The sequence below is a fragment of the Peromyscus californicus genome, unplaced genomic scaffold, assembly GCF_007827085.1.
Source record: "Peromyscus californicus insignis strain IS unplaced genomic scaffold, ASM782708v3 Scaffold_17__1_contigs__length_78620276, whole genome shotgun sequence".
Classification (NCBI taxonomy): domain Eukaryota; kingdom Metazoa; phylum Chordata; class Mammalia; order Rodentia; family Cricetidae; genus Peromyscus; species Peromyscus californicus.
In genome coordinates, this window is record NW_026294469.1 from 73,142,606 (window position 1) to 73,159,583 (window position 16,978).

The 16,978-nt window shown below is 44.3% G+C and overlaps 1 protein-coding gene across 1 annotated transcript in view; it reads right to left on the reverse strand.

Annotated features, from left to right (window-relative positions):
- The window catches only part of Cndp1 (carnosine dipeptidase 1), a 45,677-nt gene that overhangs the window by 9,874 nt on the left and 18,825 nt on the right, over positions 1 to 16,978 (reverse strand). Inside the window, exons 5-8 of the mRNA XM_052741408.1 lie at positions 15,517 to 15,679; positions 13,278 to 13,366; positions 8,457 to 8,657; positions 5,117 to 5,201 (exon numbers count right to left, since the gene is read on the reverse strand). Of these exons, the coding sequence (XP_052597368.1) occupies positions 5,117 to 5,201; positions 8,457 to 8,657; positions 13,278 to 13,366; positions 15,517 to 15,679 (538 nt within the window). The remainder of the gene's footprint in view (positions 1 to 5,116; positions 5,202 to 8,456; positions 8,658 to 13,277; positions 13,367 to 15,516; positions 15,680 to 16,978) is intronic.

The following is a 16,978-nucleotide window of genomic DNA, read 5'->3' on the forward strand; positions in this document are numbered from 1 at the left end:
ATAAAATAGATGCAGAAATTACAAGTGTGCCAATGCTGTGGTCCTAGGGCCAGCCCAGATAAGATTCTCCTCTGTGGCAAAACACTCATGACTGCCTCTGTCCCTGGCCAGAATCAGTGGCAGCATTTCCCTTTACCCAAGAGATTATGGTCCCAAGAAGGAAGTGGTCACAAGGCAGACTGGCCTCAAGGGCAGGGCCGAGACACGGGTCTGCAAAAAGTTAAGTTCTCAGCTATGCTATATCATTTGTTTCACAAGCAAGCCTCCTGTTTGTATTTTATCTTATCTTGAGTTATGAAGTAATAGGTATAAATTATTAAATAGTTGAAATGTATATATTTTACACATGCATATATACACACTTGCACAAGAAACTGAAACTACCCAAAATTTTTCTCAACTCTCTCTCTCTCTCTCTCTCTCTCTCTCTCTCTCTCTCTCTCTCTCTCTCTCCTCTCTCTCTCTTTCTTTCTCACTCACTCACTCACACATGCACACACACTCAAAGAAAATACATATCAAAGGGAAATTACAATCAGGAAGTTCATCGATATAACTCACACAAAATTAGTCCAGCTGGGCACATTTATTTAAGGAACGGCATTTCACAAGTGTGTGTTCTGTATTCTTAATATGATTAGAATTTGACATTAACAGAGTAGGATCTTTATACTCCAAAGCACTCTATTTTACAACTATTAAGTCTGGAGTAGTAGTGTATGACTGTCATCCTAGCACTAGGCTGAGGCAGGAGGATGGTTAGTTTGAGGAGAGCCTAGGATACATAGCAAAGCTTTAGATCAGTGTCATTAATTACAAAGCACCTGTGGAGACAGTGGACTTGGACGCCTTAATGTCGCATGTTGGACACACCCTCTGCAGTAGGTGCTGGGAAACCAGAAGATGCCTGCCACCTTCAGTTACTAAGACACCATCTCTAACAAAGTAACAGCCTCATGGAGATGTATCAACAGGTTCTTTGGTTCTATGTAGACACAATGAAAGTCAACAAATGCTTAACAAAGTCTACCAAAGGACAGCAGTTTCCCAGAAAGTGATCATAGGAAGCCAAACTTGAGGAGCAAGTGGGTCAAGACAGTGGAATGCTTAGGAAGGCATCAGTCCTCTGTGTTTCATCAGCTCCTCCTTTGACCCTCTCCTGTCCACAGAGCGTCCCCAAGACTTCTATTCCTTCTATGACTGCACTACATGATAGTATTGAAGACTGTTGTGCTTCCAGTTCTGAGTTACACAAACCCTTCACCAGCCCAGTGAACAACACAGTGTACCATATGGTTCAAATCCATAAATTGTTTGCTTTTTGCTCTTTTTGGGGGGGCCCACCACCCAGATCCCAAATAAATCCACTCATAGAGGCTTATTCTTAATTATGAATGCCCAGCCTTAGCTTGGCTTATTTATTTATTTATTTATTTATTTATTTATTTATTTATTTATTATGTATACAATGTTCTGCCTGCATGTATGCCTGCAGGCCAGAAGAGGGTGCCAGATCTCATTACAGATGGTTGTGAGCCACCATGTGGTTGCTGGGAATTGGGAATTGAACTCAGGACCTCTGGAAGAACAGCCAGTGCTCTTAATCGCTGAGCCATCTCTCCAGCCCGGCTTGTTTCTTGCTATCTTTCCTTAAATTGACTTATCCTGTCTACCTTTTGCCTCTGGGCTTTTTCTGTTCTCTTCTGTAAATCTTTCTCTACTCCATGGCTTGCTGTGTAGCTGGGTGGCTGGCCCCTGATGTCCTCCTCCTTCTCTGGCTCCTCAAAGCCATCTTTGGCTACATATTGTGTTTGAGACCAACCTAGACTCTAAGAGACCTTGTCTAAAACCAAACAAACAAAACAAAAGAAACAGTAGGAAGAAAAGAGAACTCATTAGTCAATGGTCTCTCCAACTGTCCTCATGGCCTTTAAAAGTTGCCAAGTAGAAAATTGGAAAGGAGAAGCCATTGGTGGTTGGAGATTTATCTGTGAGCACAAATATTCAATTATTCTTGCCTACCCAACCCATGAAATTTTCAGGCTTATTCAATTGTATAGTGTCCCCCTAGCAGAGGTTATCATGGGCTTTACCCACTTTGTGTCCAGTGAACATTTGTTACTGTTAGTAATCATGATGGCCACCAGCGTCATGCCAGCATGATGAATGACAGAGGATGATGAAGGACAGAGACTTGCATAAAGTCAGGCTGGTTCTAGATTCTCAGCCCCGGGTGAACATGCACTCCGTCAGTCATCAGGGAAGGACAACCAGCTCCCCCATGTTGTGTGATGTTTTGTTTGTGTTCTGACAAATAAAGCTTGCCTGGAAATCTCCAGGAAGGTGGAGTTAGCCACTAGTTAACCATAGAAGCCAGGCAGCAGTGGCAACTCCTTTAATCCCAGCACTTGTGAGGAGGAAGCAGGAAGATCAGGAGTTCAAGGCCACCCTGGGCTACACAAGATTGAACCAGTCTAAAAGAGAAACAGCCAGGTGGTGGTGGTGGTGGTGGTGGTGGTGGTGGTGGTGCACACCTTTAATCCCAGCACAAGGGAGATGAGACAGGAATAGAAGGAGGGTGGAGACAGGCCCCCCATTTGGTCTGAGGATTCATAGAGGTAGGAGTTCTTTAGTGGCTGCTGCTCTGCTTTTCTGATCTTTCAGCTTTCACCCTAATATCTGACTCCAGGTTTTTATTGTTAAAACTAATTAGGATTACACTTCACCCCTAAGACATTGTGACCTGCTAGAACCCTAAGCCAGGACACTGAATTTAGTCTACTGTTGAAGTTTCTCCACCACAGCCCAGCCCCACCCACCAGTGCTGTGGGATGTTCTGTATGGCAAATGTGTTGCTAATTAGTCAATAAATAAAACACTGATTGGCCATTGGCTAGGCAGGAAGTGTAGGCGGGACAAGGAGGAGAATAAAGCTGGGAAGTGAAAGGCTGAGTCAGAGAGACACTGCCAGCCGCCATGATGACAAACAGCATGTGAAGATGCCGGTAAGCCACGAGCCATGTGGCAAGGTATAGATTAATGGAAATGGATTAATTTAAGCTGTAAGAACAGTTAGCAAGAAGCCTGCCACGGCCATACAATTTGTAACCAATATAAGTCTCTGTGTTTACTTGGTCGGGTCTGAGCGGCTGTGGGACTGGTGGGTGAGAGAGATTTGTCCTGACTGTGGGCCAGGCAGGAAAACTCCAGCAACAAATGAGAGATTTGTCCTGACTGTGGGCCAGGCAGGAAAACTCCAGCAACACACCAGCAAGCAAAATTCCTGTTGGTTTGACTAACACTAGCGATCAAACTTGCATCCCTGTGATTCTGTACAAAGCACTCAGAAAGCATATGGAGTGTAAATCCAAAAGGTGAGCTGTTGTGGGCTGTTTGGGATGTACCAAAAGCAAATGGAAATATATCTTGTGGTTTTGTTCCATTTATGATCCCAATACACTTTTCCTTAGCAAAGCAACACATATTTGTGAAATTAAGTGAAACTCCACGCCTGACTAAACCCGTGCAGGCTAACAAGATATCACGCAGTCATCATGACTGAGGGAAAACTTGAAACATATTGCTTGGGATTTGGCAATGTGCAACTGGGAATGATGATTTATTCCTATGATCCCAGTATCTGAGGGGCTAAGACAGGAGGATTGCTATGAGCTCCAAGTCAGCCTGAGCTACAGTGTAACATCCTGTCCATGAAAAATAAATAACTGTTTGATGATGATAAAAGGAAGGAGAAATTAGTATGGTAAAAAGATCAACTATCCCTGCTCCAATAGATTAAGTTGTATATTATCTGAATTCTTTAAAGGAAAAAAAGCTTGTTATATTCTTTCTGAAATTGTCAAGCATGAGATACTGCCCAAGTATATTAATATTTTAGAAAAATATAATGTCACTGAAGAATGTATAGAAATAGGTAGATAGATACATAGATGATAGATAGATAGATAGATAGATAGATAGATAGATAGATAGATAGATGAAAGGTAGATAGAGAGATAGATAATTAAAATGTAGATTTATTTCATGGTTTAATTTTAATTTTGGGTCATGGGGAAGGAAATTCTACAGCTAAAGATGTTGATGAAGACCTTGAGAAGACCCTTCAGCATCTTGGCCATGTAGACTGTTTATATTCTGTCTGGTACTATGAAGGCCAAGGGGACTTACATGCAGCTTTTGACAATTTTTCTGCCCCCAAAGAAAACAATATAATGTTTATGTATAAAGCATAGTGCCAGATGCTGTACCAGGGGTGGCGGCACAGGCCTTTAATTCAAGGACTTGGGAGGCCCAGGCTGGCAGATCTCCATGAATTCAATGTCAGCCAGGTCTACATAGGAAGCTTCAGGCCAGTCAAAACTGAATAGTGAGACCCTATCTCAAAAAAAATTAAAATCTGGACACAGTGGCATGCAGTTGTAATCACAGGACTGGGGATGCAGAGGCAGCAGGATCCCTGTGGCTTGTTACCGACTCAGTCTAGATGACTTGGTAAGCTCTAGATTCCAGTGTCTCAAAAATAAAAGTGGACACCAGCTGAGGAATGAGGAATGACACCCAAGATTGATCTCTGACCTCTACATGCATGCCCACAAACATACACATGCACACATGTGCATCCACATTAACACACAGACATTTGTGCACCTACAAATATGTTCATGTCTACAAAATAAACAACTTTTTTTTTTTTTTTTTTGGTTTTTCGAGACAGGGTTTCTCTGTGTAGCTTTGCGCCTTTCCTGGATCTTGTGCTGTAGACCAGGCTGGCCTCGAACTCACAGAGATCCGCCTGCCTCTGCCTCCCGAGTGCTGGGATTAAAGGCGTGCACCACCACCGCCCGGCCAACTTTTTAAAATAAAGAAATAAATAGAAAGTAAATAAAAGCAGAATTCCAGTCCATGAAGAGAAATAACACATAACATAGACTTAATTATAAATAGTCTAGAGAACACACAAGAGAGAGGAGAAAAGGGTAAGGGTATAGTTTTTCTTATACTACAAACGTTTTCAGAGCTGATTCAGAAACCAGAGGAGCAGAGGCCAAGGAGACTAAATAAAACTGATGCTCACAAAAGGAAGTAGAAATATTACCTAGAAGAGCAACCAAGTCAGCCATTGGTTCATTGAGAATGCCACCAAAGGTCCCAGAATGAAAATCTTGATCTCTGCACTTTACCTATAAAGTAGATAAAAGAGTAGAAATTTACCTCCTGCCATGGTTCCTATGCCTGGTGGTGTCCTTCAGGACTCAGGTGGGTGACCTCCAGACCCGACCTCACATCTCGTGTTTCTCAGTGACATGACTTGAAGACTCTACCCTTTTCTGTTGTAAACCGACTTTATTCCCCAACTGTTCCACCAGCACAATTCTATCCAAGATGACCAGACGTTCCTTGGTTGACTTATTGCTATTCACATAGCTGGCCTGCTCTTGGCTTTGCACCATGCTACAGGTCATCTCTCTAGAGAACGTTTCCTCTCTTGATTTCAGGGAAACTTGCTTTTCTTTCTCTTTTTACTTGCAGTGAAACTTCCTTGATGCCTCTTTTAATAATTCTCTCTCTCTCTCTCTCTCTCTCTCTCTCTCTCTCTCTGTGTGTGTGTGTGAATGTGTATTGTGTATGGATAGTGTATGGGTATGTGTGTATCTGTGTGCAAGCATGTACATTGTGTATACACATTGAGAGTCCAGAGAAGAAAGTCAGGTGTCCTCTTTCATGCTCTCCACTTTATTCCCTTGAGGTAGGATCTCTCACAGAACCTGAAGCTCACCAATTTGCCTATGCCAGCTGGCCAATTTCCCAAATCTAGGGTTATAGGCACCCATAGTCATGCCCAGCTTTATATGTGTATTGGGAAGTACAATTTATACCCTAATGCTTGCACAACAAGCAGTCTTACCCACTGAGCCATTCCCCGAGCTCTCTTCTCATAATTCCTTTCTTTCTACCTCCACTACTGCTTCTTCCATGACTGATTTTGTGTTGGAAGATCGGAGTGGCTCACATAGTGGAATTTACTGCCTTTTACCTTTCAATTGTCATCCTGGAAGCTCTGACCTTTTTTCTAAGGCCAGACCTAAAACTGGTTGCTCAGAGTGTACACCAGTTGAACGTGCTTCCCATTTTTGAAGATCTAGAACTGAGTTCAACATCTTCTCCAGTTACTTCATTCCATCTTGAGCATCATGCTCTATCAATTACCACTTAGGTTTTAAGCATTGTCTCCAGCTCCTTTCCTTATATCATTCCTGACCAGCAGTCTTTACCTGCTCTCCCCCACCTTTCATGGAAGAGGAGTCTCCCATTTGGTCACTCCAGATGGAGAGTGTCACTTGATTAGGCAGTTGTACTAACTAAAGTGTGCTGGGGTTGACAGTCTCACATCTGTGGAACAATCTTTTTGTACACTATGAATATGTATTATTCCCATTGGCTAATAAAAAGCTGATTGGCCCATAACTGGGCAGGAAGAGATTGAGCTCGAGAGCCAGACTAGGAGAATTCTGGGAAGAGAAAGGACGGAGTCAGAGAGTTGCCAGCAAATGCAGAGAAGCAAAATGAGAATGCTGTACTGAGAAAAGGTGCCAAGCCATGTGGCTAAGCCTAGATAAGAATTACGGGTTAATTTAAATGTAAGAGTTAGCTAGTAACAAGCTTGAGCTATCAGTCGAGCATTTATAAGTACTCTGAGTGGTTATTTGGGAACTGGTAGGTGGGAGAGAAATGTCTGACTACTACACTGTCCATTCTTGGTTTTTATGAAGACATCCAATACCTTAGCTCTTCCAAGATTTCCCAACCTCTTGTCTTTTGATTTTATTTTTCTCTATTTGTGCCACTACTCATCACCTCCCCCATTCTGTGGTCTCCATCTTGATACATTTTTTTTTCACTACCTTCTACATCACAGCTATCAGGAATAGACAACCTACATCGAACTACCCAAATTGGTTTCTCTGGCCTTGGCTACAGAGCACAGGTAGTAGAGCAAACGTTTCTATCTACATGGACAGATGATGTCATCCCTTAATACTGCCTGGCACTATGTGCTCTGGTTGGCCCTCTTACTCACGGCTTCACCCATGGCCATCATTTTACTGCGTGTAAACTTTCTTCCTACCCAGAGAGGGGGAAAGGAGGCCAACAGCAAAACAAGATGCTCCGTCATTTTTACTCTCTATCTACCTGATACCTTATCAAGAGTGGGTACCCTTCCCTTGGCACAGGCTCTCCTCCCTGCCCACCTCCTCAGTGCCTCTGTTCTCCTCAGGGTTTCCTGGTGCCTGGTGCTCTTCTTTCTTGCCTTGGGAAGGTTCTCAGAGAGTCTGTGTTCCTTCCAGCCATGACTCTGTCTCTCCTTCACAGCCAAGTTTGTTGACATTCTAGCTTCTGGCTTCCTATTTTCCCAGTATTCCCACAGCATCTCTCTCACTACGTGTCTCTTTACAGTAAACTCCCTGGAAGCCGAGACTGATTTAATCAGTCCTTTATCCATGGACCTCACATCAGATAATCTAACAAAGAGAACACATTGTTTTCTAGTTCCTTTTTTCCTCTCCCCTCCTCTCTTCCTTTTCCACCTCCTCCTTACTTTCTCCCTCTCTCCTCTCCCTCCCTCTCTCCTATCATGCTGAAGTGGAACCTGGAGCCCCATACAGATTAGATAATCAAGTGTTCTCCATGAACTCTATCCCCAACACTGCTTTTAAAATGATAAAAACACATATCATAATTTCACAAAAATTATCCATGATATTTCTATCTGGTTCATAACATTTAAGTCTCATAGGTGCCTTCCATCACATCAACTAGCAAATCTACAGCCTGTTATGTGTGAAAACTAAAGTGGCTCACTAATGATCCACCCAGAGGGACTTTTATTATAAACTATATGTGCTATCATAGGTTACCTATACTACTGAAAAACAATTTAAAAGGAGGACTAGTCTTGGAGTGAGGGAAGGAGATTTCACCAACTTTTGAGATGGAAAATTAAGGCTCAGAGATAAAGACATCTACACGAGGCTGAGTGTCATAAAATGATGACTCTGGTGCCTTCTATTTCCTTTTGACCACAGCACTAGGGTTCCCTGCCACCAAGGCCTGCAGGCACACAACAGGAAAGGTCACAAAATGCTAGCCTAGCACCGGACCAAGTAGTCATCTCAGTAGGATATTATTCCTGCTTTCAGATCCCATACCCACAGTTCTGAAAGAAACATCCAGGACTCTAGGAAAATATACACTCAAGCATATTCTCTGAGATTTCAGGAGTTTGTGAACTATACTTCCAAGCCCCCCAGACTTCTGTGACCACCCAGGCTATGAGCCCCAAGTGAGAGCTTCCTGACTTCCTCTTTTAGGTCCTCAATAATTCCTCTATCCTACCCACAGCCCCAGTCTCCCCCACAGATAGAGCTTGCTAGCACCTCCACCGTGAAGTAGCAGTTCCCCCGGGTTCCGTAAGTGAGCGCCGGCTTCCTCTGGCTCATCCACAGGTTGTCTGAAATCACAATGTAGTCCACACTGGAGAAGAAGCGGTCCTTTTCTCTTTGGACCAGTTCTTCCAGAGCAATAGAACCAGCCTCTTCCATCCCCTCCAGGATGAACTTGATGTTCACAGGAAGATTCTGGATTAACAACAGAACAAGAGACCGTCTGATATGCTCAAGCAAGGTTCTATCTATAAGCTTGTACTTAATAAAGATACATTAAATAATCACCTATACTCAATGTATGGATTGTTTACCTTCCCAGAACTCTGTTTACAGCAGCAGAAGAGAAACAAAGGGAAGAACAGCTGACAGGTTCCATGTGGCTCTTTGATTTAACGCTAGGACAGAATTAGGAGCAGAGACCCTGAAGACAGCAGCCCCCGGGCTCGAGGCTTGACCGTGCTTCAGGAAGTTGGGGTGGAAGGATGGGATAGGAAGGGAGAGGACAGAGACATCCTTCTCACTAAAAGGAACCGTGTGTGTGTGTGTGTGTGTGTGTGTGTGTGTGTGTGTGTGTTGTGCAATGTGTGATGTGTGTGTTTGTGGTGTGTATGTGCGTGTGTGGTGTGTGTGTGGTATGTGATGTGTGTAGGTGTGGGTGTGTGATGTGTGTGTGTGTGCTTTGTGATGTGCGTGGTGTGTGATATGTGTGTGGTGTGTGTGTGTGATGTGTGTGCGTGTGAGTGTGGTGTGGTGTTTGTGTGTGATGTGTATGAGTGTTGTGTGGTGTGTGTGATGTGTGTGTGTGTGGTGTGTGTATGTGGTGTGAGTGTGGTATGGTGTGTGTGTGTGTGTGTGTATGAGAGAGAGAGAGAGAGAGAGAGAGACCTGATGTGTGTGTGAGTGTGGTATGCTGTGTGTGTGGGTGGGGGTGTTGGGTGAGTGTGGTGTGGTATGCTGTGTGTGTGTGTGCGTGCGCGATCTGTGTGTACACAGTTGCATATGCATATGTGGATACATACATGTGGAGGCCAGGTCTTTATGTCTAATGTGCTCCTCGGCTATTCTCACCTTAATTGTTGAGACAGGGTCTCTCACTGAATCTAGCTATGCTGTCTGGCCAGAGAGTCGGGGCATCTTCCGGTCCCCCGGCATCGTGGCTACAGGCATGAACACCTGGCCCTTCACAGGGGTCCTTTAGATTTGAACTTGGGTCCTCAGGCTTGTATGGCAAGCACTTTACCAACTGGACCATCTCCCCAGTCCACCTAAAAGGTGTTTCTGAAGAAAGGTTACTCAGTTACTAATTGCTCTTTGGTTCCCGTAATTCTGATCACGATAAATGAGAATCTTTTCCTTTGAAAGATTGTTAAGCCTCAGGGTAAGTTTTCTTTCAAGAATGCTATTTTTCAACTGCGTTCAATCTGCTTTTTGAGTTACTCAAAGGCTTTGATCATGAGCAAAATGGATCTTATGGTTTTTCTCTATGTAAGAAGGACATGGACACCTCCTTTAAAGTTCTGATCCTTTTTGTCTGACTAATTTATCTTTGAGAGTCACAGTGAGAGGTTAGGATATTTCCCCCAGAGCAGAGAGCCAGCTTTGGAGAACTCTAACCATTTCCTGCTGAGAGGCAATGTGGTAATCAGCCTAGAGAGTGAGTGGATCGGGGTTACCATGGAGCAGAGACGCAAGTCCAGAATGAGAAGAGCCCTGTGCCTTAGAAACAAGTGACCTCTGGTCACCTATTTGGATGAAGGCTTCTGGGAATAAGAATCAGCTCCGTGGAACCCACTGCACATCTGTGTATCCCAGAAGAAGAGCTGAAGCTGTGAATCCGCACAGTCAGATGTCCTCTAGTGACACTGGATGAGCACATGATTGCTGGGACATAGCTGGAAAGCTAAAAAAGTTCTCAGCAAATCATATTTCATAAGATGCAAACCAGGGCCAGCAACATGCTCAGTAGGAGAGGGCACCTGCATCGAGCCTGATGACCTGAGTCAGTCTCTGGGACCCACCTAGTGGAAGGAGAGAAACATCCTACAAGTCATCCTCTGACCTTCTTACACATCCCTGGCATATGTGCTCCTGCTGTCCATGCTCCTCTCCACACACGTGTACACACACACACACACACACACACACACACACACACACACACAAATTTTTAAAAATTAAAAATATAAAAGATGCAAACCAATCTGATAGCTACCAAGTGTGGGGCCAGAAGCCAAGGTCTGTACTTGGTCACCTCTGCTGCTCAGGGGACCTGTGACAATCCAGGATGAGCTGTGTCACTTTTCAGTGGCTCATTTCTCTGAGATGAAACAGAGGCATTAATGGTTGCCCTGCCTCTTAGTGAGCTGATGCGTTGAGGGGACCCGTGGTTGAGTTCTCTGAGAGCAAGAAGGAAGAACGGCAGGGAGGACAGGAAGGAGGTCTCGTCACCACGAGAGAGTTGCAGTTGTTCCTCCATGGCTGTTTGATTAAAATGGCGTCTCTCTCTGCAGTCCAGGCTGATCTGGAACTCACAAGCCTCCTGCTTCAGCAGCCTCCCAAGGGCTTGGACTTCAGATATGTATTACCACATCTGCCTTGAAAATATCTCTTCACCTAATGTTCCCCGCAAGCCTGTGTGGTAGAAGTTCTCATTCCTAATTCATAGGTAAGGAAAATGAGGTTCAGGGAGGAGGCTACAAGATGTGTCCAAGGACAGTAGCGGCTATTTCTCATTTGTTTGTGATTCTAGAATGTTCAGAGCTAAACTAAAAAAGCAAAGCACATTATGGCCTTTATATAGTCATTTCCTTATAAATATTGGTTATAGCACATAGAAAGGGAGGGAGGGAGGGAGGGAGGGAGGGAGGGAGGGAGGGAGGGGGAGGAGAGGGGAGGAAAAAGAGGTGGAAAGAATAGAGGGTAAGGAAACACAATTGAATGGAACTCTACAGAACCGGAAGAGCTGAGAAAAGGGGTAAAGAGGAGGAAGTGGATGGAAAAGAAAGAAAAAGCAGAGGAAGAAAAGGGAAGGAAAGAAGGGAGGGAGAAAAGGAAGAAAGAAAGAGGGGAGAGAAGACAGGGAGAAGGAGAAAGAGGAAAGGAAGGAAGGAAGGGACCAAGCCATTTTGAGAGTAAGAGAAAGAAAGCCGAGAGGAGGGAAGGAGGGAGGGAGGAAGCAGGAAAGACAGGTGGCCGCATCGGTGCTCAGGGCCTGTTTAACTAAGCAAGTTCCCTGCGTAAGACGACGGATCAGTGGGACCCAGCCTGACACCCCCGATTGTCTGAGCTCGTGTTTCTCAGTGTCATGAAGGATTTGAATCCAAGAGTAATTCCCATCTCATCTGCTTGTGTCCCAGAGAGGGAAGCCCCTGGCATTCTGATGAAACACTCTGGTCTGGTTGATTAGTCAGTGCTTGGGAGAAGGAACCGTCCGCAGTCAAAGCCTGGAGCCTGGGCAGGGTGGCTTGCTGCTTGTGACTCTGATTCATCTGGTGACAGGGCTCAGAGATTAAGTTGCAATGCGGGAGGGATCTTCCTCATAGGGGAGATGCCAGCACTCCCGATGAATGAAGTCAAGGGCCAGGTTCCATACTTCAGGCTGGATAGGCTACTTCTGGACAACATGAAAGTATGTAGCAAAACATAGTGTTTAAGCCTGGCTTTCCAAATCAACATGTCCATTTGTAGAGAAAGGAATCTGAGGTCTAAATGAGTCAAACCACTTGCCCATAGCCACACAGCAGATTTAGTCCTCTTTGGGAGTCTAAGCATAAAAAATGGAAGGACTGGAGACAAAACCATCCTTGTTAGTACGAAGTAAGAGAGGAAGATGCATCTGGACCTACCTACAATGTTCTCAGATAGCCAGAAGGAGGGGACGGCCTCCTCAGAGCTCCTCCCCTGCCTTGTTTCCATAACCCTATAGGGACACCGATGGGAAAATAGCCTGTCTTAGGCAAAGGGCCTAGTGGACTCAGGCAGCAAGCTCCCAGGATCTGCCCGTCTCCAGGACCTTAGCTCTGGGATTGTAGGCTTGTGTCACCTCAGCCAGCATTTTACAGCAGGTGCTGGGGTTCTGAACTCAAGCCCCAGTACCCACTGAACCATCTCCCCGGCACTGTAATCTAGGTTTCTTGTTTGTTTGTTGTTTGGTGTGTGTGTGTGTGTGTGTGTGTGTGTGTGTGTGTGTGTGTGTGTGTCTGTGTGTGTGTATGTGTCTGTGTGTGTATGTGTGTGTATGTGTGTGTGTGTGTATGTGTGTGTGTATGTGTCTGTGTGTGTATATGTGTCTGTGTGTGTGTGTATGTGTGTGTATGTGTCTGTGTGTGTGTGTATGTGTCTCTGTGTGTGTGTGTGTATGTGTGTGTATGTGTCTGTGTGTATGGGTGTGCGCGCACGTGAGTGCATGCATGCAAATACCACAGCACACATGTAGAAATCAGAGAACAGCTTGAAGGAGTTGGTTCTCTCCTTCCACTGTGTAGGTCTCAGGCGATCAAAGTCAGGCTTGGCAGCAAATTCTTTTTCTTGTCTCCCCAGCACACCAGCTCCACGTTGTTTTTAACGTGGCTGACATTGCAGGCTGGAATCCATGCTTCCAGGATGATTGCTCTCTGGCTGGCTTGCTCTGAGTGAGTTCCCAAAGCTTTTACCTTTCTGTCCAAAATGGTTGGGACAATAACAGGCACTCAAGATTGTGAAAAGGGAGTAGCCCTGTGCAGTGTCCTGAGGACAGGGTAAGCAACTCAAGCATGTTTTCACTACAATTGCTTCATAGCCACCGCCCTCTCTAGAGCGCAGCAGGCCACCTACCTGCTCCAGAGCTCTGAAGGCGCTCACGGCGTTAATCCAGGCCAAAACAGGGCCCTTGTTGTCGGTAGTACCCCGCCCACAGAGTTTGCCTTTAAAAACGAAAGGAGAAAATTTCAAACAGTGTGGGCACATCTGCCAAGTTACATGTGTTATAGAACTCGTGTTCTGAGATCAAACAAAAGCCATAGATGTGTTAGAAGTTTCTACAAAGGCAAATGACTGAACTCTGTGATTGCAGTTAGTTAAAATACTGCAGACCCAAACCAGACTATTTGGGACTTAGTCCCATTGAAACCCATCTGTTCCCCATCCCTGTGTCTGACCTGAGCGTCCTTGTGATCTCCAAAGTTTGGAGAATATATGCCAGGGGACCCCTAAGTTTTACCAGTCAAAAAGCAGAGCATGCCATTAGATGACATCTGAAACCTATGTAGATTTTCCCCTTGACTCGTGTGACCCACCTACCTGTGGTCTCTGCCAATGTATTGGGCAAGTGTGATGTGTTTCATTGTTCTTTGACTAATAAAATCTCATGGAACCATTTCCATAGTGGAATGTGTCATTTTGAGAAGTATGAATCTGTGTTCCTGGGCCATGGTCATTCATGTTTGACTCCATAATAATCTATCTTGTAAAAACATGTAGTGGGTAGCCGTTCCAGCTTTGACCTGGAAGTTCCAACCCTCATTGAGGCTTTGGTAATGGTCACGCCTACAAGGCGGGGCTGAGAGAGGACCCTGAAGACCGGAGATCCGGATGCACCAGCTCTCTTGGTTCCTGGACCCAGGATGCTGAAGGTAGACCAAGCAGAGTTCTCCAGAGAACACCGCCGGAATGTGCTACACCTTTCCCAGACCCTGCAACCTATCCCTTCACTTGTAAGTTACCCCACAAAATAAACCTCCCTTTTAACTATGTGGAGTGGCCTTAATAATTTCACCAATAAAAACTTTTTTTTTTAATTTTATATGTGTGGATAGTTTTGCCAGCTTGAATGTCAGTGCACCACTTGTATGGCAGTAGCCCTCGAAGGCCAGAAGAGAGCACTGGATCAGGTAGAACTAGAGATCCAAACGGTCATGAGCTGCCATAAGGGCTGTGAGTCAAGCCCAGATCCTCCTGAAGAGCAGCCATGTTCTCAGCCACCAAGCCACCTCTCCAGCCCACAGAATGAACCATCTTTTATTCCCTTTGGGTGAGAGCTGTTTTGGGATCAACAGGTAAAAATAATGCTTCATGAGTAAATACTTTTAACAGTAATTTCTAATATTCCAGACATAAATCTTGCTCTGAAATTGCAAAATGTGCCTTGTATGATGGTGCATGCTCAATTCCAGCATTTGGCATTCAGTAGGTAAAGGCAAGAAAATCAGTTCAAGGCCAACAATTGGCTATACAGCAAGTTCAAGCCAGACTAGGCAGCTGGAGACACTGTCTCAAAAGCAAAACGAACAGAAGAAATGCAAAGCATAATTTCTCATATACAAATAGGATGCTCAACACCAGTCATATAAAACAAGCTAGTCTAAACACACACATCTCACTAGTCTTGGGAGAACTTAGCTGTTTTGTCCAAGTTCCTTGATAGCCCTCAAGGCTGTGTTGCTGAACAGCTCACAGCATATTCTCCCATGCTGAGACTTTTCTGTTGGAAGAATAATTAAATGTCTGTACATCTCTATTAATCTTTCATCTTCCTTTCTTCACAAAATACAAATTAGATCTGCTAAAAGAAAAGTTGTGATCTAGACAACTGTTCTTATTGGCCAAACACTCCACTCCCTAGGGACACAGAGACACAAAGTTCATAGTTTCTTCCACAATGGAAGGAGATGGACATCATTGACATGAAAACATGATTTCTCTTAGTTCCTCGCTCTTTTCTCTCTCAGACCTGGTGTGTGTGTGTGTGTGTGTGTGTGTGTGTGTGTGTGTGTGTGTGTGTGTGATCAAATCTAGGACCTCAGTAGACAAGAACTTTACTACTGAACTATATCCAGGACCTCTTTTTTTTCACTTTTTCTTTTGAATTATGGTCTTGCTCAATTGCCCAGGCTTGTCTCAAATTCATGTTGTAGCACAGGTTTGGCTTGAAATTGTGATCCTTTCTCCAGCCTTCTGAGAAGCTCTGCCAGACTTAGATCTGCTTATTCTTAACTAAGGACACGGAACAGTCTTTGACTCTGTGCCCAAGCCTTGACTACAGAGAAGCTCCACCCAAGAATCTGATGACACTGACCATCCACCTCTGTGAGCACGTAGGGGTCTGTGAGCCACCCATCATCCTTCTGAGCTGGCTGCACATCCAGGTGCCCATAGAAGCATACTGTGGGCTTCTTGGGATCATTTCCCAGCTCAGCCAATATGATTGGAGGTATGGGAAGACTCTGACCATCAGGCATCTGTGGGATAGTGAATCACAATATTAAAACAAACAAAAAAAAACAAAGAAAACCCACTCTCTATTCTTCCAGAACATTCAAAACAAGAGTCCTATCTACTCTATGCTTGAGGCCCTATAAAGCCTACATCATTTTTCTGAGCATCACTTTCCCCATCTCTAAGGTGCATACAATGGCTGTCTATGGTGATCCATGACTTTAATCTCAGGACTAAAGAATTGAGGCAGGCAAATCTACATGAATTTGAACCAGCCTGGTCTACAGAGTGAGTTCTAATCCAGTCAAGGCTACACAGTGAGATTCTGCCTCAAACAAAATAATAAATAAATAAACCCACAAAAATAAACCAAAAAAATGTATACAGGGATACACTTTCATTAAGTATATGAAGCATCATTGGAATTAGTATTATCAGTAATCATTAGACATACAATGCCAAATGGTATAGTTCTTTGGACATATTATTCAAGAACTCAGATCTCAAATGGCTTAAAGTAGCAGATTTTCCAAATCCTGGAAATCTTTGATGATTCTGAGGTGCTAAGTGGTAAAGCAGGAGACACTGGATGCTTTTATGAAGATCTGACATCCATGGTACAATGGCAATTCTAAGCAATGGTTCTGTGTTGGCTGCTTTTATGTTAACTGACACAAGCTAGAGTTATCTGAAAGGAGGGAACCTCAATTGAGAAAATTTCCCCACAAGATCCAACTGTAGGGAATTTTCTTAATTAGTAATTGGTAGGAGAGGGCAAAGCCCATCGTGGGTGGTGCCATCCCTGGGCTGGTTTTTCTGGGTTCTATAAGAAAGCAAACTGAGCAAGCCATGGTGAGCAAGCCAGTAAACAGCTCCCTTCCATGGCTTCTACATCAGGTCCTGCCTCCAGGATCCCATTCTGTTTGAGTTCTTGTCCTGATTTTCTTTGCTGATAAACAGTGCTGTGGAAGTATAAGCCAAATAAACCCTTTCCTCACCAATTCACTTTTTGGTCATGGTGTTTCATCATAGCAGTAGAAATCCTAACTAGGACAGGTTCCAGGGTAAGAACACACTCTTCACATGGGTTTGTTCAGAAAGCTGCCTATGCATATAAGAAAAGTCAAGGGGAAATGTGCATGGAGTACAAGAGGGGCAGGTCTTCCAATAACATTCATGGCTTTCATTTTCTCCTTAAACTGTCCCCAGTCCTGCTATGACCAGAAGCCCACAGCACAGTTTCATTTTGGACTAGATGGCATGTTTCGTTCTTATGGGAAATCTGGACTCTATGGGGATTGAGGTGAGGATCTAAAGAAGTC